The following is a 16,014-nucleotide window of genomic DNA, read 5'->3' as shown; positions in this document are numbered from 1 at the left end:
GAGAGCCAAGACCAGTGGGGACATGAAAGAAACAGAACTCGAGATCTCAAGGTCTGTAGGCCTGAGGCTCAAGTGGACTGGGCCCAGGATGCTGGGTAACATGGCAGATCACGGCAGGGGTGATGTAGTGTCCAGCTAAGACAGAACAGAGGCTCTAGAAGGCCGAGCCTACGACAGTTTGCAAAGGCAGCAAGAGGACTAGACAAGAAGACTGACAAAGCAGAGGAAGAGAACACTCAAAGCACAGGACAAGCACACACACGCGCGCACACACACACACACACACACACACACACACACACACACACACACACACACACACGGCTTCTGAATGCCAGGAGTAACTCCCAGCAGCTCCCCTGAGACAGGGTCATACTTACACTTCTGGGCTGGGTAGTTGGGGTGCGGCTGGTGGTCTGTAGTGGTTGGGGTATAGGCAGGCTGCTTGTCACACCTCTTGCTAACTGAAGAGAGCACAGGTAGCCTTAGAATCTGTCACAGCTAAAATTCCACACAACCCCAGGGGCCGACACCCACGGTCACTGACGGGCTAGCAGTTCCTTCAAGAAGGCCACTCAACTGGATGTGCTTAGAGGTGACTGGGGCTTTTAAAAAACTCATGTAAACCACAAACAGGGTCGCTGGACACAGCACCACAAAGGAAGGAAGGTGGACACGTGACATACGGGGACATGAAAAGCAGCCCCGTACTTTGCAAGCCACAAATACTTGGGATTTTGAAAGCAATGTTCTGAACCAGAGCCTGGTTCTAGCAGGGAAACTGAGGCTGCACTGAGGTGCACTAGAGTGCCAGGCAGGCTGGCAAAGGGGCACACTGAGGACAAGGGAGGGCAACTGGCAGGGACCAGCTGGCTCAACTCTAGGCGGCAATAAAGGAACATCCACAGACTCTATCCAAATCCTTAGACAAGCCAAGTGTGTTTCTCCACCTGTTGCCCCAGCCCTCAGGAGGCTGAGGCGGGAGGTTCATGACTTTGAAGCAAGCCTTGGCTATGGAGCAAAAGTGCCTAGAAACCAAAAACTGTGAAGTAGAAGGGGTGTATTAAAGAATATCCTGAAGAAGGAGAAAACAGAATTGAGAGGAAGGAGAAGAGGAGACAGAAATATCACCACAGTGGCCATGTGCCTAGGTACTGAGCGGCATTATATTTAGTACAAATGAACTGTGGGATTACAACAAGAGGGGAGACGAGAAAAGCCAGCGGAACACGTGTGTTCTCAGTCTTGATGCCAGCAGACCACGAGCAGACACGGAGAAAGAGAGCAAGTTGCCGAGACTCTCCTGACAGGCTGGGAGGAAGGCAGGTTCCACTCAGCCAAGTGTGGCCAGAGCACATAAAGCAATCGGACATCAGGGAGGCAAAGTTCACCAATACATCCTAAAGGCAGGTGAGGAAGCGGGCCTGTGGAAGTCCCCAGAGGGCCAGTGTGGCAGTGGAGTCAGGTGAGGCCACCTTGCTGGATCTCAGCTTCTGTACTTGTATGCAAGGACAGTCTGCCTAAAGGACAAAATGCTGCTGGGGACATGACTCTGTGGCGAGCCCTTGTTCCACTCGGATGCAGCTCTGGGTTCAATCCTCAATACCACACAAAAGGCCTGGGGAAGTGTGTGTCGTATACATGTAACGTGATTGTGTGGGGTGTACATGTCACATGTGAAGTGTGTGTGTCCATGTAAGTGTGTGGGGTGTGTGTATATGTAACATGTAAGTGTGAGGGTGGAGTCTGAAGGTCAATAAATGCCTTCCTCAATTATTTCTACTTTTTAAATTTTTGAATCTAGGTCTCTCACTGAAACTCATGTCTGGCCAGTGAGTCTTCAAGAGATCTCTGGATCACAGGCACATGCTGTCTCACTAGACCTTTTACATGGGTGTACATTTTAGGCCTTCCTGTTTGTACTGAGTCACCTCTCTATCACCCCGACCTCATTCTTTACCCCAGATATTCAAGACAAGGCTTGTTCTGAAGTCTCCACCCGCCCGGGCACTGTCTGAGAGAACATGTCAGAACATGTCAGCTGGGTTGGGGCTCAGAGTGAAGAACAGCAGATTAGCATACGGTGGCTTGGGGTCTGCCCCAGCATCGCAGCCACACCCAGCGCTGTAAGAAAAGTAAATATGGCAACCCTTGCTTGTCACAGCCTCCTGTCTCTCCATCTGCGCCCCCCACACCCCCTTCCGATGATGGGTTTTACTCTGTAGCTCTAGACGGTCTGGAACTCACTCTGTAGACCAGGCCGATCTCAGATTCACAGAGACCCACCTGTCTCAGCCTCCAGAATACAGGCATGTGTCACTATGCCCCAATGGATGGCTTGTGTGCGCGCTGTCTCTCAAATTTATATGAGCACACTGTAGTTATCTTCGGACACACCAGAAGAGGGCGTCAGATCCCATTACAGATGGTTGTGAGCCACCATGTGGTTGCTGGGAATTGAACCCAGAACCTCTGGCAGAGCAGTCAGTGCTCTTAGCCGCTGAACCATCTCTCCAGCCCCTGGCTCTATCTCTTAAGACAATGGTGACATGCCAGCACAGAAGCCAGATGGATGGGGAGTGGGAAGAGGGAGATGGAGGTGAGATGCCAAGGAGGCTCTAACTGGGCTGGGAAGCAGAGTGGGCAGGTGTCAGGTTGTGCTGTTCAATCCAGTAACCGTGAACCAAAGGCACTACTTAAATGACCTACAGGAAAAAGTCCATTCCCACCCCTCAGGTGCGTGAGCTCAAGGGTCTGACATCCATTTCCATGACGGACAACACAGACCTGACCGTGACTCTTATCAGTGATGAGAGGCGTGGCATGAAGACACTGGTGAATTTATCACTGCTCCCCAGGAAGATGTAGGCGGGGCAGCTCAGCAGGCAAGGACAGCAGAGAGGCGGCTCAGGTGCGGGGAGCTAGTCTGACTAACAGGGCAGATCGTCAGCGGGTCTGCTCAGAACAGCACCCGCACCTGATGCTCATGAGGATACAGAGGCAGGGAAAGCCAAGCAGGCGTTCTCACAGGAACCGAGAACTCTGAATACTGCTGTCACGGAGTCGGGAAGCAGAGGACCTTGGTAGGGACTTAGTAAGGTGACCAAGCAGTTGAGAAACTGTGCCCAGGGTGATGAAGACTTGTCTGTTCGCCGGGGTGATGTTCTCCAGCTCACTCAGGGGCTCAGGTGCAGCCTGAGGAAGCTATGGGAACCGGGCCTTTGCCAGGTGTACGTACTGAGGAGACAGGGACCCTGGGAGACTGGGTTCCGTGATCGGAGTTTCTGATGGGAAGAGGGCCAGGGAGACATGGCTGACAGGAGGGGGTAAAAGGGAACGCTGAGATTGGATAAACCAAGGCCACACGGCATGGCCTGTACAACTGTCTCTGGCTTCCACTAACAGTGGCTTTGTGGGTGCTACCCACTGCACCTGGCACATTGGGAAGGAACACCTGCGTGGAAGCCCTAGCTCGGACACCTAAGCCAAAGCAAGATTTCTCAGAGGCTAGAACAGAGAGGCACCTCCTTGGAGTTCATGACTCCCTCCCCCACACACAGCCATGTCCTCCTAGACCTAAGGTCTTCTTCCACTCTTCCCTGTGAACCAAGAGTCAATAAGTCAAAGGGCAACAAACGGAACCCACAGGCCCAGGCCACACAAGCTCGTCTGCAGGCCGGGCTTTGCTGGGACATTACCAGCCACACATCTGGCTGTTTGTTCTGTGATGTCCGACAGCCACCAGGTCAGCATGGACCTGCTAAGGGGGTCCCTTGGGTCAGTCCTCAGCTCTACCTTCTCTGCAGCTCCCAGAGTCCCGAATGGTAGTTCCTAAGTGGAATAGTGCTGGCTGCACTCTAGGATTAGAGCATCCCTACAGTGCTGCTCGGGCTTCTTTCCTTGTTTATATTTGAAACTGAGTTTCACTCTGTAGCCCAGGCTGGCCTGGAACTAACTCACAGAGATCTACCTGCCTCTGACTCCTGAGTGCTGGGATTAAAGGCGTGCGCCACCATGCCTGTTTTCACTTTAAACTTATTTTCATTATCATCACTGAAAAGTGGAAAAATCCCTAAGGCATCTCTTCAAACATAATTAATTAAAAAAAAAAAAAAAAAGGTTCCATGGCTAGTAGAACCCAGCTCACTGTCTTTGTGAAGAGCAGAACTCAAGCCAGGAAAGGTGGCACAGGCCCATTACTCCAGCACTCAGGAGGCTGAGGCAGGAGGATGATGAGCTGAGGCAGGAGGATGATGAGATCAAAGACTGCAATTCAAAACAAGCCAAGATGTTAATAACATCACCATCTGTCATGGAATGAGCAGCTACGCTCAGCTCAGCAGACAGGCTGGAACTGCAGGGGACAGTGGGGGAGGGGCTGCTTCCTTCACCAGAGGCCTGGGATCATCACACTGTGAGTTTATCTCCTCCTTACCACCAGCCTTCAGACAGTGACCATCCTCTCTGCACTCGCTGTACACAAGAAAAGTCTTAACTTTTAGTTTTCAGCCACAGGAAATCAAGGGACAAAAGATCCTGGGGCCGAGACAACAGGAGAGCACTCGTATTGGCTCAGAACTCTAGAAGTAAGTTCAGAAGAACTCAACAAGACACCCAAGGCTCCCAGGAAAGGAAGACGACTTGTATCGGATCCCAGAGGAAGCTGAACACAGAAGTTCTGGCATCACCACCTTCATGCGAAAGGCTTTGAGGATCTTCAAGAACCAAATATACCCTGAGGACCTCAGTGACACGAGGGGATCACTCTGTGTCCCCAGGAAGGGCGCCCTCAGTAAACACAACCAATACAAGAGGTACCTGGATAACACCCTGCCTAGCCATACCTTCACCAAAATCCATCCAAGGTACGCCAAAAAAATCCCAAACCTCAGACTTCCCCCAACCTGACCAAAGTGATATGCTAAACCCATGTGCCCACTGGGGCTACATACCAGAGCCTTGGTTGGAGCCTAAGAGAACGGAGGAGGGCGTCTCTCTGGAGCCAGAAAGGTCCAGGGTCTAGAAATAAAAACAAACAAAAAGATAGAACCCCAGGAAATCATGGGAAGGCGCACCACTCCCCCCCACCCAAGACACCTTAGAGGCCTCTACCTGGTGATCAGACAAGAGCCAGGGCAGATGGATGTCCACACACCTTTGGCTCTGCCTGCCCGATCCAACAAGCCAGAACTGGATGGATCGCCCACTTATCCCTGCTGTCTCAGCTCCCACTACATTCACTACTCCCCCTGCTTTGCTCTCGGACCTACCCAGTACCTTGCTGTGCAAAGAAGGTGTATACTGCTCAAAAATCTTTTTATTTCATGTTAGTCTCTTAGGAGGCAATACTCAAAACGGTCTTTACTGACCACCCAATGATCTGGGCTCTTGAAACACACAGCAGCAAGTGTAAGCACAGGTCAGTAACCACGACCCTTAAAATAGCCCATGTATTGGACTGTTATCACATACCCCACAGGAAGTAAGCAGCTGCGAGCCCTATGGTCCAGTGTGACAGCACTGGCCACATTGGCCACTTGAATCTCAAGTAACTTTATAATGAGCAGGTCCTTGATCACATCAGCCACACTTCTAGTCCTCCATAGTGACGAGTGGCTGGTGGCATACAGGGTCGGCAGAAGAGACACTATTTTACTTCCTCAGGAGGAACACCCTTCTGAACTTTGAGGAACTCTACAGAGCAAAGGTCCCACATAGACACTACCTGGACACCCCATGCTCTTACTGGGGTGGGCGTGGGGGCCACACTGCCATAAAGAACCATTCTCCCTCCACCCAGATAAACCCAAACAGCGAGGGACACCAAGCAGATACAGAAAGGGTCCTTAGCACAAGGTGGCTGTCAGTGGGGGACTCTCACCGAGTTACTCTCCTTGCTCTTCTCTGCTGACGTCTCTTTCTCTTTGGGGGTGCTGGCTGGTTCTGAAGGTGCTGACTGTGTGTTGGAGGAGCTGCCCTGGGATGACTTATTTCCTGTTTCCGTGCCTGCCTCGGTATCCGCTTCCTGCTGAGGGGCAGTAGCTGGGTACCAATGAGAACGAGGGAAGTCATGAGATGCTTCAAGCCTTGTGTGAACGTTCAGGAGCCCAGTTTACAATTGTGCTACCCCTGGAGCCCCCCCCCCCCCCCCCGCAGCTCAGTCCTGATCCAACCCCACCAGGTTCCATCCCTTCCAAACCCAGCCAGAGATCTCACACGGGCCTCCGACCCCAAAACCCAGAGCTCCAAGCTTTATTTGAAAATAGACCTTTCAATATTGAGCGATTCAATCTTTAAATCATTTTGCTGAGAACATGTCCTCAAAGCAAAGGAAACTTTGTGGGGAGCCAGGATATGACCCCCGAGGAAGCCTGTGGTCTCCCACTAGGCTTAGATCCACCTCCGCCCAGCCCAGCTGAAACAGAGCGAGGGAGATTAGCATTCTTTGAGAGGGGCACAGAACTTCTGGGTGAACGGAAGATGTCACCATGCCACAAAGAAAGTCCAGCTTGTCATGTCAGAAACTAACTATCTCGCAGAAGTACCCACATGGAGGCCTCCTCCTAATGAATGTCACCAAACACAGTGGCGAGAACCCCTGAGTCACTTAACCATAAACCCTAACTACCCTACTCAAAGTCACTGGAACTGCTAGGAGGTGATATTTCCTGCTTCCATCCAAAAGGAGATGAGGTTGTCTAGGCGGGCTCCATAACCAACCAGTTAGTCCCCAGCAAACACACGTCTCCCGGGCTCTTCACATTCTCTAGTGTGGGGACACTGGCGAGAAAGAGCCCATTCCCAGCCAGCAAGGGACATCCAGGGGTGTCCCTTCCCAACTAAACTCCTTCCTTAACCTAAGAACTGGGACGGCATCCTGTTTGAGGCAGCGAACCATTATCACCTCAAAGAACAGAGGTTCTAGGGGCTGAGAGATGGCTCAGAGGTTAAGAGAGCTTTCACGGGCTGCTCTTCCAGAGGTCCCGAGTTTAATTCCCAGAAACCTGGTAGTGGCTCACAAGCATCTATAATGAGATCTGGTACCCTCTTCTGGCATTCGGGCATACATGCGGACAGGACACTGTATATAAAGGACATAGTCTTTAAAAAGAAGGGGGTGGTGGTCCCACAATCACTGAACCACTCAGTGCCGAATCACCAGCTCGAAAGCTCCGCTAGTGTGACTGCCAATGGCTGCAGACACTGAAGTTTTGAGATTTAACTTCAGGTCTGCATCTCCTGTGAGTCAGAGCAACAGCTGTTCAGTGGCTAGAGCCCGGGTGAGTGTCTCTCAGCACCCCAGAGGCCCCACCGTGCAGCCCTCCCAGGCAGGTGCACAGACATTACCTGACTGGGTGCAGGACTTCATGTGCTCCGGCCAGTGGGCCTGCTGACAGGGGTAGTCGCAGTAGCTGGTGTTCCAGCAGCAGTAGAAGATGGCCTCCTTCTTGCAGTTGGCACACCACTGCTTCTTCTTGGTCTCATCGACCGCCTGCTGCTTCTCCAGCTCCAGCTGCTTCTTCACCTCAGCGATGAGCCGATCCCGCTCCTGTTCCAAGCTCTGCCGCATCTCAGCCATGGTCAACTCTGCAGGAGGAGGACACCAGCTGCATCCGTTACTCACACAGCAGAGGACACCGGGCATCTGACCCCCTCAGGTTCACACAGACACAACTTGGAAATGGCCCCCACTACTAGCTCAGTGGCCCTGGGCCAGTAACCCAGCTGGGACATTCATCACTTGAATCTCATAGCCTGTCATGCCGCCAGTGACGTGCCTAGTATGTAGGGGATATCATCTACACCCCAGTGATGTCACCCCGCGTAACCCCAAGTTGTAAGAATCCCACAAACCCTTCAAATGATTCCAAAATACATACACAGCACCTACTATGTGCTGTGGCCAGTTGCTATGGTAACAGAAACCACCAAACCACTCATTTCTAAAAAGAATTCCAGGCAGCATACACACTTACAAGTGACCCTTACACTGAAGCTAAATGGTTCCTCTAATCTTCACAAGCTCTTCTTGAATTAAAAAGACCAAAGGGCCACCAATGTGACTCAGCTGGTAAAGCTGCTTGTGGCCAAGCCTCATACCCTGATTCAGTCCCCAGATCCCACACCAAGGTGGCAAGTGAGAACACAGTTATCTTGAGAGGGAAAAGTCACCCGACGCTCAGCTCCTCCAGGCTGGACCCTTGAGAACTGTGATCCCCCTGCCTCCAGGAACAGCCTCCTTTCAACCAGTTCACATCTGGGCCCAGCCTGGGAGCAGCCAGAGCCTCACATCCCCCTGCCTCACCCAGATTGTGCTTCATCTCAGCGAGCTCCTGCTGGTGTAGCCACTGCAGCTTCTCAATCTCAATCCTCAGCCTTCGAATCTGCGGGCAGAGCACAGGGGCCTGAGACTCCGCCACACCGGCTGCTCCCCATCCGGTCCCCCAACTCTACCAGGCAGCCTGGCTCTGAGCCCACAGCCCCACAGCTCAGGACTGGGGGTAGGGAGATCAACACATTCATACTCACTCACACACAGACACACAAAGCTCACTTTTTCCACACACAGCCTCTTTCTCTCAACATACACTCACACACAAACACACACCCTCTCATACACTCACACTCTCTTGCTCTCTCTCTCTCTCTCTCTCTCTCTCTCTCTCTCTCTCTCTCACACACACACACACACACACACACACACACACACACACACACACACACAAATTCTCGAGGACCGGTAGTTCTGAAAACCAAGACAAATGAGCCAGTCTCCCCAAAAAATGCAGGAGAGAAAACCACAAAGACAAGGATGAAAGTATTTTCATAGAAACAATATATCTAACATTGAATTGGGACCTTGATTTTTTTTAAAAAAACACATAAAAACAGAGCTGCTGAGATGGCTCTGCTGGTGGGGGTCCCTGGCACCAAGCATGGTGACCTGTGTTGGATGGTAGGAGACACTGGAGAGAACTGACCCATCTAACCCACTCCTAACCACTGCACAAAACCCCACACACAGTCCCGGTGCCTAACACGTCATTCCTGACATTTCGAATCCCGTATCTCTGAAGAACAAAGGGATCTTGTGGGACAGATATATCTGGGGCCTCTCATTTAGAGGGAGAAAGTAAACCCAAAACCACGCTGCTTTTCAGCAGGGCAATCTGCCCACCCACAACAGTGATAACGCCTACTGTCATTCTGAGTTGTCACAACGTACAGCACTTCTGACTCAAGGGGTACAGACAACCAGTAGCTGCTCTACACCCTCAGCCTACACGGGATGCCCCGGAGCCAAGGGTCACCTGTGTCACAAACCTGAGCAAATGAATGAACAGGCGAATGTCAACACAGAGGAGATACTGCAAGATCAGGGCCCGGGGAAGGGGTGTAGGCATCCTAGACAGATCCAAGGTTTCAGCAGAGACGCATAAACCAGAAACTGTACCACAAGAGCTCAAAACGAACAGAAAAGGCTGAGTGTACTGGTGCTCGCCTTTCATCCCAGCTCTCAGCAAAGAGGCTGTCCACTTGAACTTGTGAGATCCTCTTTCCCTGGCCACCACACCTCACACACACACACACACACACACACACACACACACACACACACACACACACACACACACACACAAAAGGTTCTCCCAGGACAGAGAGATTTCTGCTTGACTGACACTGTGCGTGTAATCACAGAGGGTGGTATTCATAAAACACGCCAGCACAGCTGCACATGCTTGTTGGTTCTTAAATCTCCCCTGATTTCTCTGGGGGCCTCTCAGAGGTCTCTATACTCCCGCAGTCCTCTCTTGCTGTCTTAAGAAAATCAGTGTTTCTGCTTGGGATGCATGGCCAGCCCGAGAGAAATCCTGCCCACCCCCTCCCAGTGCGTTGCCTGGTGACAGGCCACTGACAGGACCAAGGGATCCACAGATAACTGCAGGTGGTCACTCTGAGTGGCCTCAGAGGGAAGTACAGGGGAGGAAGTGTGAGTGTGAGTGTGTGTAAGTATGAGTGTGTGTGTGTGTGTTTAATTAAAAGAAAGCTTCATAACTTATAAGAGGTGACTCTGTAAGTAAATAGTTCAGCACTTTAACCACTGCCTTTACTCACAAAGCTATGGTGCCTCTGATACACAAATTCTCACACCAGAAGTGCTTGTGTAAAAAGGGGAATGAAGGAGACTACAGCTCTGGCCACACGGACACCAAAGGTGTCCTGTTTCATTGTGATCTAAGAGGACACAGGCAGGAGGCAGGGCCAGTCTCCCAAACCACCTACTTAATCAAACTCCACCCATGCTCAAAGCCCAGCTTCCCCAGGCCCCGGAACTCCCCAGCCGCTGACCTCGGCAATCGTGCTTCCAGTGGTGTTCTTGGAGAGGTCATTGTAGATCTCCGTCATCGTCCCCTTAATGGCGTCCATCATCTGGGGAGGTAAAAACAGCTCCAGTAACCCAAACACAGTGAAGTGTCAGACGGTGTCCCTCCCAGACCCTGGGTGCTTCAGGTTGTCACAGAGCAAGGAGGAGCTGCTCCTAGTAACCAAGGGTAGAAGCCAGGGAGGCCAGTAAAAGATCTACAGTGTACAGACCAGCCCCTCACTGAGCCTAGAAACCCGAGACCAAACTCTGCTCCCACGTGTCTTGTTGCGTCAACACAGGAGGTTAAGGAAGGGATTATTCTGTCCTCGTGGCTTTATTTAAAACAGAAAAAGAAAAGAAAAAAAAAAAAAAAAAGCCAGGTGGTAGCAGCACACACCATCAATCAGCCTTCAATCCCGGAACTCTGGGAAGCAGAGGCAGGCAGATCTCTGAGGTCAAAGCCAGACAGGTCTACAGAGCAAATTTCAGGAAGGCCAGGGCTACAGAGAGAAACCCTGTCTCAGAACGAACAAACAAATTATAGTTTTGCTTGTTTGGTGGGCTTTCATTTTGTTTATTTGTTTTGATTAAGTCCAGGCCTGATCCTACCGCACCATGCAGCTGGTGACTGGCCTCTGACCTCATCTGGTTTAAAGTTCAGTGGTAGAGCTGGAGTCCAGATCTTCATTGTGCTAGGGAAGCAAATAAGGTATATCACAGCCCACCAAAATAAATGGGGGGTTGGGGGATATTTAGAGATAGGGTTTCTCCATGAAGCCTTGGCTGTCCTGGAGCTCACTCTGTAGACCAGGCTGGCCTTGAACTCACAGATTCTTCTGCCTCTGCCTCCCAAGAGCTGAAATTAAAAGGCTCATCCCACTACCGCCCAGCTTCAGGTTACTGTTAGAAAGCATATGTATGTAGATATGCAAAAGCCTTGTGGTTTGAGTGGAGGTCAGAGGACAACTCTGTGGAACTGGTCCTCTCCTCCCCTAGATCAGATGGCTTGAATATGATTGGCCCAGGAAGTGGCCCAGTTGGATTTAGGCGTGGTCTTGTTAGAAGAAGTGTGCCACTGTGGAGTGGGCCTGAGATCCTCCTCCTAGCTGTATAGAAGACAGTCTCCTTCGGCTGCCTGGATCAAGATGTAGAACTCTCAGCTCCTCCTCCAGCACCTTGTCTGCCTGCACGCTGCCATGTTTCCCACCATGATAATAGACTGAACCTCCGAAACTGTGAGCCAGCACCAATTAAATGTTTGCTTTTATAAGAGTTACTTTGGTCATGGTGTCTCTTCACAGCAATAAAACCCTAACCAAGACACCAGATTTGCACAACCTTTACCCACTGAGCCACCTTGCTGACCCAAAAGTGCATTTTAGTGAGAAATTACCCACTTCACCAGGTACGGTGCACACTCTGCTGGCTTCTGTGTGCAATACAATGACTGTGTGCTAACTAGCATGCACACACATTCAATGGTTCTTAGCATGTCTAAAGCTACCCAGACAACAATAGCACAAGCAACACCCCAAATATCACACACACACACACACACACACAACCTCCCCAAAACAGGACCTACCTCTCCTTTCTACTGGAGGGTAAAACACCATGACCAAAGCAACTTGAGGAGAAAGGGGTTTATTTGGCTTATACTTCCACATCACTGTAGCCATCAAAGGAAGTCAGGACAGGAACTCAACCAGAGAAGGAGAGTAGAGGCAGGAGCTAATGCAGAGGCCATGAGGGTTTGTTGCTTACTGGCTTGCCCTGCATTTCAGACTGCTTTCTTATAGAATCCAGGACCACTAGCCTAGGGAAGGCACCACCCACAATAGGCTGGGCCTTGGGCTCTCCCCCATCTGTTGGGGGTTGGTCTGGTGCTGCTACTCACTCAAATGCTAAATACAGATCCTCAGATACACCAAAGGATGCTAAACCTTGCTCCTCAATGTAAAACTATTGGTTAAATAAATCTAGCAACAGCCAATTGGGGGGGGGGGGGTGTGAAGTTTGAGTTTCTGGACTAGGAGTTTCCAGTAAGTACCAGGAGGGGAGGAAAAGGGGTGAGGGGAGGAGAGAGGGAGAAGGGATATGGAAGAAGAGAAGACAGAGAGAACAGTAGTCCGCCATTAGTCATGATGGACCAGCAACATGTGCCAGAGGGAAATGCCTCCCCAGAACACCAGACTGCTGGAGCAGAAAGAACCCAGAAAAACTCAAACAGTAAGTATTTGGGGAGCACAGCTGGGGTAGTAGCCAGACTAGTGTTAGAGAATTAGACGAGGGGTAACCCACCCCCCATAACTGCACAGAGCCTAACAAATAAATCATAGTTTGGGTCTCATTCATTTGAAGCTAGAAGTCGATAATCACAATTCGGATTAATTTACATTAAAATGCCTTAGAGGCTGCCTACAGACCCACGTTAGTTATGGAGATTACTTCCTTTCAGATGACTTTATAGTGTCAAGTTGAAGTGAAACTTTCCAGCACAACCCCAACACCCCCCTTACCCCTACTACACCCAAGTAGGAACCATTTATCCCCCCTCCCTTTCTGTTTCTATGAATTTGTATGCTCTGGACCTACATTGAAATGCCCGTAACTCCACGCTGGGGCCTTAGGGCCTGAGATCAAGCTTGCTCAAATCTACAGCATGCCCCAGACAGTGCCTCTCGCCTCTCTCTAGCCCATCACAGGCCTTCTAGGTTCCATGAAGCAGCAAAGCTCAGACAGTTACCAACTGATGTACCTGTAAGCCCCTCCCACCTCCTACCTCACCACAGCCCCAAGACTAGAGAAGAGGGAACTGAGAACCCTTGGCTTTGGGCCTCTCCTGTGTTTCCGGTGGGAAGGCAGGACAGAGCCAGCTGGCTCAGGAGCATCTATCCCCACAACAGCTCTTCTCTCTCAGAGGCTCCTGATCCCAGGTAAAAAACCATGTGTTGGGTGCACCTATCAATGGATGGAGAAAATCAGGGGAGGGTTTGGCTATCCCTAGACAATGATGCATAAAGAAACACTTGTGCCAGACAGAGTGTGCACTGCCTTTTAAAAATGAGTGAGAATAGGCCCATAGGTGCCCTCAGGTAAGGGCATTCGTCAATAAGCTGGACAGACCCTGGAACCCCACATGGAAAAAGACCACAACTCAAGTTACCTATACACACACATACACACACACACATACACACAACAACAACAACAATGAATAGAAAAAAATTTCAAAAAGGAAATCCATGTTCTGTTTTACAGAAAATATGCTAACAAACACGTCATACTTAACTACCACCACAGACAAAACAGCAACCTCAAGTTTAGCCCAAAGTGGGTATCAAATGAATAAATTATGTGTGGGGAGTGACAGTCCCTGCCTGATGCAGGCCCAAGGCTGCCAGCATGGGCCCCACGGACCTTGTCAGGCACCTGTGACAGCCCTGTCCTGGCTTCCTCACCCATCACATTAATATAAACAAACAAGCAAACAAACAAACCAACCGGCCTTAAAGCCAATCCATTACTAACACAAAACTTAACTTTATGAATCTGCCAACTGACTCACTTCCAAACGCAAGCAAAGACCTCAACTTTTAGATGGAATGTCCCTGTGCCCAAACACAAAAAGTCACCTTAAAGACAAGCTGGTTCATTGGCTCCCTCAAATGTCACTGTGTCCAGTTTTTTGATGGCAATGAAAATACCTCCCCAAGAGGACATTCTTCATTTTGGCTGTTAGAAGAACACTGCAGGGCAATGGGATTTCAACTGTCTCAGGAGCTGTGGCAGATGCACTCTGCAGCCTCAGTTTACCCATTTTTAAGTAAGCAGCCCCCCCTTTCATAAAATAAACAGCTTGGCTCAGTCAGTGGAGGGTGGTGATGAAGTGGACGGGCAGTTGAGAGGCCCCTCCTTAAATCGGCCCACCCAGAGCTATGACACCTTCACCACAATTTCCCCTTTTCCAGCTCTCATCTTTACCTACAGTGACGTCTCCCTGCCCCATGTGCACGTGTGTCATGTCATGTGCATGTGTGGATGCCCAGGCTTCACTTCCTAATCCCTCTCCACCTTCTACGCTGAGGACAGGGTCTCCCAACCGGGGATTCCACCTCTGCTCTGGGGTCCCAGGATTAGAGACAGGATCATAAGCCAGACCTTTATACCTGCACAGCAAGTACTTCATCCTCTGAGCCATCTTCTCAGGCCCTACCATCCCCTCTTCACCAAAGTGGATGGGCTGTGTCTTTGTGTGTGTGCTGTGTGGATTCTCTAGGTTCTAGGTGACAGTGATACATACAAGTGAGGAATTAAAAGAAAATGAGTAGGGGCTGGAGAGATGGCTCAGTGGTCAAGAGCACTGACTGCTCTTCCACAGGTCCTGAGTTCAAATCCCAGCAACCACATGGTGGCTCACAGCCATCTGTAATGAGATCTGATGCCCTCCTCTGGTGTGTCTGAAGACGGCTACAGTGTACTTATATGTAGTGAATAAATAAATCTTTGAAAAAAAGAAAAGAAAAGAAGCAAGAAGCGGTTATACAAACCAAATACAAAGTTTAGATTTCTTTCACTACCGAGAATTTTACATTTCTACTATAAACTCAACCCAGTAAATTTTAACATAAAACTCATTAATTCCAGCTGCTGAGCTGTCTCAGCTGCTCTTCTGAAGCACCTGGGTTCAATTCTGGGCACCCACATGGCAGCTCACACTGTAACCCCAGTTTTAGAGATGCCAGCACCCTCACAACATGCAGGCAAAACACTAATGCACATGAAATTAAAGTAGATTAAAATGTTTTTAATTAAAAAAAAAACACCTTATTAATTCCAATCAGGGCTGAGAGATGGCTCAGTGGTTAGAAGCCATAGCTGCTCTCCCAGAGGCCCTGGGTTCAGTTCTGTGCACCCACATGGTGTCTCACAACCATAGGTAACTCAAAATTACAAGAGATCTGACTCTTGTATTTCAGGCCTCTGAGGAAAAGAAATACACTATGATATGCTCAACCCTGACCCTAACTCTGTCTAACCTGAACCCTGACCCAGACACACACACATAGAAAAATAAAGAAAAAGTTCCAAGCCTATAATCCAGCACAGCACTCAGGAGGCCAGGTTGGGAGGATTAAAGACCAGGCTAGGCCACACAACAGTTTCTGACACAAAGTAGACCAAAACAGGAGAGGGGGGGGGGGAGAGGAGGGGGAGGGAGATCTCTCACCTGCATCCTCATAAGCTTGAACTGCTATTCCCTCACACTAAATACTCACTGCCTCGTTAGTAAAAGACAAATTGGTTTTGCTCACACAGCAACTTACTAAATAGGCAAGTGTTTTTTGTTAGCTATTAAATTACTAGCAGAGATAAGCCCGGTAAGCTAACACATACTAAGTCCGCAGTGATAGACTCAGTACCTCTACCAAGCACCTACTACCCGTATCACCCCTTGTCCTTGGGGGTGAGCCAAGAGCCAAAGGAGCCCTGGGGGCCATTACCACATCTCTGACACCTACAGGACACAGCAGAGGTCTCCACAACACAAGGTGTATGTTTTATTCAACCGAGGTCACACAAGGACTTGCCCAACTAAGAGAGCCCAACAGGTTCACACACAATGGGCCGGCCTATCTGCCAGGCCA

General features: G+C 50.1%; 1 protein-coding gene across 12 annotated transcripts in view; it reads right to left on the bottom strand.

Annotated features, from left to right (window-relative positions):
• Nucleotides 1-16,014, bottom strand: part of ZMYND8 (zinc finger MYND-type containing 8) — a 93,374-nt gene that overhangs the window by 2,440 nt on the left and 74,920 nt on the right. For 8 of the 12 annotated variants that reach the window (XM_080925651.1, XM_080925660.1, XM_080925658.1 and 5 more), the window contains 6 exons: nt 10,351-10,431; nt 8,306-8,384; nt 7,348-7,587; nt 5,882-6,042; nt 4,953-5,019; nt 381-464 (listed from right to left, as the gene is read on the bottom strand). In XM_080925651.1, coding sequence (XP_080781777.1) covers nt 381-464; nt 4,953-5,019; nt 5,882-6,042; nt 7,348-7,587; nt 8,306-8,384; nt 10,351-10,431 — 712 coding nt within the window. The remainder of the gene's footprint in view (nt 1-380; nt 465-4,952; nt 5,020-5,881; nt 6,043-7,347; nt 7,588-8,305; nt 8,385-10,350; nt 10,432-16,014) is intronic. The other 4 variants (XM_080925659.1, XM_080925653.1, XM_080925661.1 and 1 more) reach the window with 1 other exon arrangement.

This window comes from Micromys minutus (assembly GCF_963924665.1).
Source record: "Micromys minutus genome assembly, chromosome: 11".
Taxonomy (NCBI): domain Eukaryota; kingdom Metazoa; phylum Chordata; class Mammalia; order Rodentia; family Muridae; genus Micromys; species Micromys minutus.
The sequence above is the reverse complement of the archived record's forward strand: the minus strand, read 5'-3'. Positions and strand labels throughout refer to the sequence as shown.